Here is a 5,339-nt window from a genome sequence, read left to right as displayed (position 1 = left end):
AGTAAAAATACATTTGCACCCGAGTGTAACACAAAACTTTTCCCCTCACTATAGCGAGGAAACTACAACGCAAAAAATGCGTTTCTCACACTGCTTCCAGTAGTTCCACAGGTTGTAAATCATCTTTATTACTAGATTCACCTACTTTTATAAATTTTAAAGCAGTTAATTTGACTTTATTCAAGTTCAAATTACTTTACCCACTAGTGGATAAAATGCGTGTTTCCGACCTCGTGAGGGGAAAACAAAATAGACGAGATGATAGCGCAAGCAAATTATACACCGTGTTTTCTTTGTTTTCCGCTAAATTCGACACGTCGTTACGTTCATTATCAGGAACCTCCCTGTATATCACTTTTAGTTAAATTCGCAAAAAAAATTTTTCATTGTTTTCATACATAATAAATGAACTAATTAGTGTGAGAGACCCTTAAGAATAATGTTGAAGTTAATGTCAAGTGATTGACGGCACATGTCAAAACAAATAACCCTGGGAAGTGGTAAAGGCTCACACACGTGTTTAGTAATTATTTTTATTTTTTTAATAAATCGATAACCTATAGTGTCAAGACGCTAGTTTCTTAGAGAAATTAATTAATTGTATTTGATTTAAAGTTAACGGAATTCAATAAAAACAGGGTGTAGTTTGTCGCCGAGCGAACTATAAATAGCTCTCTCTCTCTCTCTTATTTACACGGGAGAGACTATCTTTTGTCTCTTTCTATCGTCGGTAGCTCATCGCTCTCGCTTTTGATGGGAGCACTGCCTTGTTCTAAACGAGACCCCAATTTTGTTATTGTTGAGAGATTTTAATACAGTTTCCTAAAGGTTATTCATGACGAAATATTCAACGAGTTAAGTAAATTTATATTTTTTTATTTTTTTTATTATAAATCCACATAAAAGATGTGGGTCCATGGAACATGCATTCAGCGACATCTAGCGAAAAATTTGGACATCACAAATACTTATACATTTTACGACAAGTCATTACCCAGTTTGCGGGGGGTAACAGTGACATCTAGCGAACAACTTGCACTTGCGGCATATAATTGTTTTTCACGCGCTCTATCGTTGATTTTCCTAAACATATCCTAAGTACATCGGATTTACTATTTCCTTTGACTGAAAACACCGTGGTTGATGCAACTGGCCCTTAGTAGTACTTCCACATAGTTTGGTTTAAGCTACCATTACATATCTGTTTGCCGTGTGGTATGGTATGGACATGTAATGCGGAGGGATGAAAGGCATGTGACGAGAAAGGTATTACGAATGAATTGATGGAAGGAAACGATGACTTGGTTATGAAGATGGTTTATTACATGAACGGAGAACGGAAGACACTGATACAATTTAGGATGTTAATAGTAGTAGGATCGAAACAAGAATGAATTCCCAACGCACCAGAACATTCATCTGACTTTTTATTCAAACATTTAAATTATGTTCTAAGTGCGTTTATGTGGTTAGCTAACATTTTCTTTGGTTTACAAAGCATGCTGATTTTTCCAACACTGGCCCTTAAACCAAAAACAGTCTTGTTTCAACACACAAACAAATTCATAACTAAAGAAGTGACCTACACTTCACAGTAACAATAAATCAATTAACAAAAACATATGCACTGAACTTTCGCTACAATGCATCAACCAAGTTCAGTTATTCACAATATGAATTGTAATTATATTGATATGCAATCATTTAAATATCATGTAATCACTATCATGTATAAGCAAACTAACAAGTAACTGAAATAACCATGATGGTAATTACATTAAGAACACATTCTTAACTATCAAATAAATACAGAGTTTTAACGCATTTACTTACATGAAAGTAACATGAGCTGTCTCACAAACTTATAGTGTTTAACTTTACACAACGCCTTTGTCAGTATATCTGCCAACATATCATTTGTATTAAGATACTCAATAGTAATCGTATTACTATTCACAAGTTGCCGAATAAAGTGGTGGCGAATATCTATATGCTTACTCCTAGCATGATGTAAGGAGTTCCTACACAATTTCTGCGCTGACTGATTGTCATTGAAAATTGTCGGCACAATTTCTTCGTTAATAATTTCTTTTAGAAATGTACGAATAAACAAACCCTCTTTACAGGAGTTCGACAAAGAATAGTATTCGGCTTCGGTTGAGCTAAGGCTAACTGTTTTTTGTTTACAACTTGCCCAAGTAACAATTGACTCACCTACTTACTTTGAAGACATATCCCGTGTACGACCGCCTGTCCACGGTGTCTCCACCCCAGTCTGCATCCGCGAATCCAGTGATGTCCAGCTGCTTGCCTTTCTTAAAAGTCAAACGGAGATCCATGGTACCTTTCAAATAGCGCAGGACTCTTTTCGCCGCTTTCCAGTGGGTCTCTGTAAATGATTCATTAAATTGACTTAAGTAGCTGACTGCGTACGCAATGTCTGGTCGGGTACAGATAGCAATATACATTAGTGAACCTACTAAACCTCTATAATCATAGGTATCATCTCTTTGATTTCCCTTAGGTAATTTAAGTCCGGTTTCCATAGGAGTAGGCGAACACTTACATTCTTCCATTTTATATTTCTTCAGCACCATCGCGATATAGTTCGATTGATCAAGAGTAATTTGGTTTTCTTCCCTACACAATCTCATACCTAATACTTGATGAGCTGGCCCTAGATCTGTCATGTCAAATTCTTTCATTAACTTGACTTTGACATCTAGCTTATCACGTTCATTACCTGTTGAAAACAATATGATGTCGTCAACGTAAAGAGCAATGATTATAAACGACCCCTTCTGGCGCTGAAAGTAGACACAAGGCTCAGATGACGACTTCTTGAACTTCAACTTATTACAGAGAACATGATCAATCTTCTCGTACCATGCCTTTGAAGCTTGTTTCAACCCGTAAATAGCTTTATTTAACTTGTAGACCTTACTTTCTTGACCTTTAACTACAAAGCCTTCCGGTTGTTCCATGAACACAGTCTCCTTCAAATCACCGTTGAGAAATGCTGTTTTTACGTCAAGATGTTCAATCTTCATACCATACTCAGCAGCTAAAGCTAGCAGAATACGTATTGTGGAGTATCTGACAACTGGTGAAAACGTCTCCTCATAGTCTATGCCATATTGTTGAGTGAAGCCTTTAGCTACCAGGCGTGCCCTATATTTAAGGAGTTCACCGTTCAATCCACGTTTCACTTTGAACACCCATTTGCATTTGATAGGTTTTTGTGACTCTCGTCGATCTGTCAATGTCCAACATTTGTTCTTAATAAATGAGTTGTACTCACAAGACATAGCTTCTTTCCAATTGTCTGCATCTGGACCACTCAGTGCTTCTCGTACAGTTTGTGGAGCATCTGGATCGCACGTACCCGCCAATAATCCGGAAAGTATCGAACCCGATGAACTGTCATATTCCGAAGTTTCCGTACTCTCCTCCTCTGGAATATAAGTTTTATCGGCCGGATCATCACATTCACTAGAGCTAGACGAATCATGAATTGTGATTGTACTCGTTCGATCGTTTGTATTCTGAGAATTTGTTGTCAAATTAACATCATCAGACGTACCACTCACTACAGACGTTTCTGTTTGTACAGAAGATGGGTCAGACAATTTGAACTCAACATTTTTATTTACATCTGCATTTTTAGTTTGTGTAAATATTTCAGTTGACACAATGACATTGTCAATGTCATCATTTGATGCTTTTTCAATGAACGTATTTTCTAAAAAGGTTACATCTCGGGCTTTGATGCATTTTGTTGGTTGTTCCGGGTCTACGAGCCTGTAACCCTTTGTATGCTCACAATACCCAACAAAAATGTACTTTTTGCATTTCGGATCTAATTTCGAACGCTTTGAAGTCATAGCATAAGCCACAGAACCAAAGATACGTAAATGACTCAGTGATACCTTTTTGCCACTCCACTTTTCTTCAGGAGTGCTCCCCAGAACAGCTTTCGTAGGACAACGGTTCTTAACGTAGACTGCCGTGTTGACAGCTTCCGCCCAAAATTCGTTGCTCAGGCCTGCATCTTGTAGCATGCACCTTGCCGCCTGCATCACTGTCCTGTTCGCGCGCTCCGCGACCCCGTTCTGGGCAGCGCAGCCAGGAACTGTCGTTTGATGCACGATGCCATTGCTCCTGAGGTATGCCTGAAAAGCAGAACTGGTGTATTCCCCTCCGTTGTCGCTGCGTAGCGATTTTATCCTTTTACCTGTCTGGTTCTCCACTAAAGCCTTAAACTCTTTGAACCTATCAAATACTTCACCTTTTTTATTTAAAAAGTACACAAACGTCTTCCTAGAATAATCATCTATGAAGAGCAAGAAATATCTAGCACCGCTGAATGAGGCCGATGGTAGCGGTCCACAGGCGTCTGTATGCACTAAACCCAGGACCTCTTTAGCCCTGTTGTGAGATTTCTTCGGAAACGGTACCTTACTCGCTTTGCCTTGGACACACGCTATACACGTTTCAAAATCTCTACTATCATACGATATACCAGAAGCCATACCTTTTCTTAAAAGTTCCATGCTTCTTCTGTTGAGATGCGAAAGACGACGATGCCAAACTTTCTCTGAAGCTGCAGAGACAGTTTCGTCGCTAGAAACCGCACGCTCCTCCTCCACTGCTGCGTTGGCCACCTGTTTGTTCTGTAAAGGAACCTTTGAACAAGCCTCAACAGTGTCAAGGATATACACGTCATTTTTCAAAGTAGCCGTCGCGGCAATAACCCCATTATCTAAAATTTCACAACCATCGGAGTCGAATACTATCTTATAGCCTTTTTTAGCCATGGCGCTTACTGACAATAAGTTAGCTGCTAAGTTAGGTACATAAAACACGTCACTTATAGTATTTACATTGCCATCACGTTGTTCCACGTTAACATTGCCTCTACCAGCCGTAAATAGTTTATCTCCGTTAGCCACAGTCACTTGCAACGATTTATCTGACTTCATGTCACTCATCATGTTCACATCTCGACAAAGATGACTCGCCGACCCACTGTCCACGTACCAAAGATCACTTTCAACGTTCACCGACAGCGCCGTGAGCAGAACCTTTGACGATGACATCACCTTGCTACTTTTCTTTTTGTTCAACGTTGGACAATCTTTCTTGATATGTCCCATCTTTTTACAAGCAAAACACCTGGGAGGCTTCCTCGCAGCCGCCAGAGCTGTAACTCCATCTCCGTCGCGTTTGCTGTCCTCACGTCGCAACGTCTCCTGCAGCAACTTCGCCGATACAACTTCGCTAGTCAACTTGAGGTCTGAGTTCTCAATTGCCATGATCAGCGGGTCGTAGTCCTCAGG

At 39.6% G+C, this 5,339-nt stretch overlaps 1 protein-coding gene across 1 annotated transcript; it reads right to left on the bottom strand.

The window, feature by feature from the left end:
• Positions 1-3,354: 3,354 nt before the first annotated feature.
• On the bottom strand, positions 3,355-4,845 carry LOC125239830. Its single transcript, XM_048147543.1, has 2 exons — positions 4,535-4,845; positions 3,355-4,172 (listed from the first exon to the last, which is right to left on the bottom strand). The coding sequence occupies exons 1-2, from the start codon at positions 4,815-4,817 to the stop codon at positions 3,994-3,996; spliced, it is 462 nt and encodes a 153-aa protein (XP_048003500.1). The 5' UTR covers positions 4,818-4,845; the 3' UTR covers positions 3,355-3,993.
• Between the last annotated feature and the right edge of the window lie 494 nt (positions 4,846-5,339).

Source organism: Leguminivora glycinivorella, chromosome 26 (assembly GCF_023078275.1).
Source record: "Leguminivora glycinivorella isolate SPB_JAAS2020 chromosome 26, LegGlyc_1.1, whole genome shotgun sequence".
NCBI classification, from domain to species: domain Eukaryota; kingdom Metazoa; phylum Arthropoda; class Insecta; order Lepidoptera; family Tortricidae; genus Leguminivora; species Leguminivora glycinivorella.
Note: the sequence above shows the minus strand (reverse complement) of the source record. Positions and strands in the feature narration are given on the sequence as shown.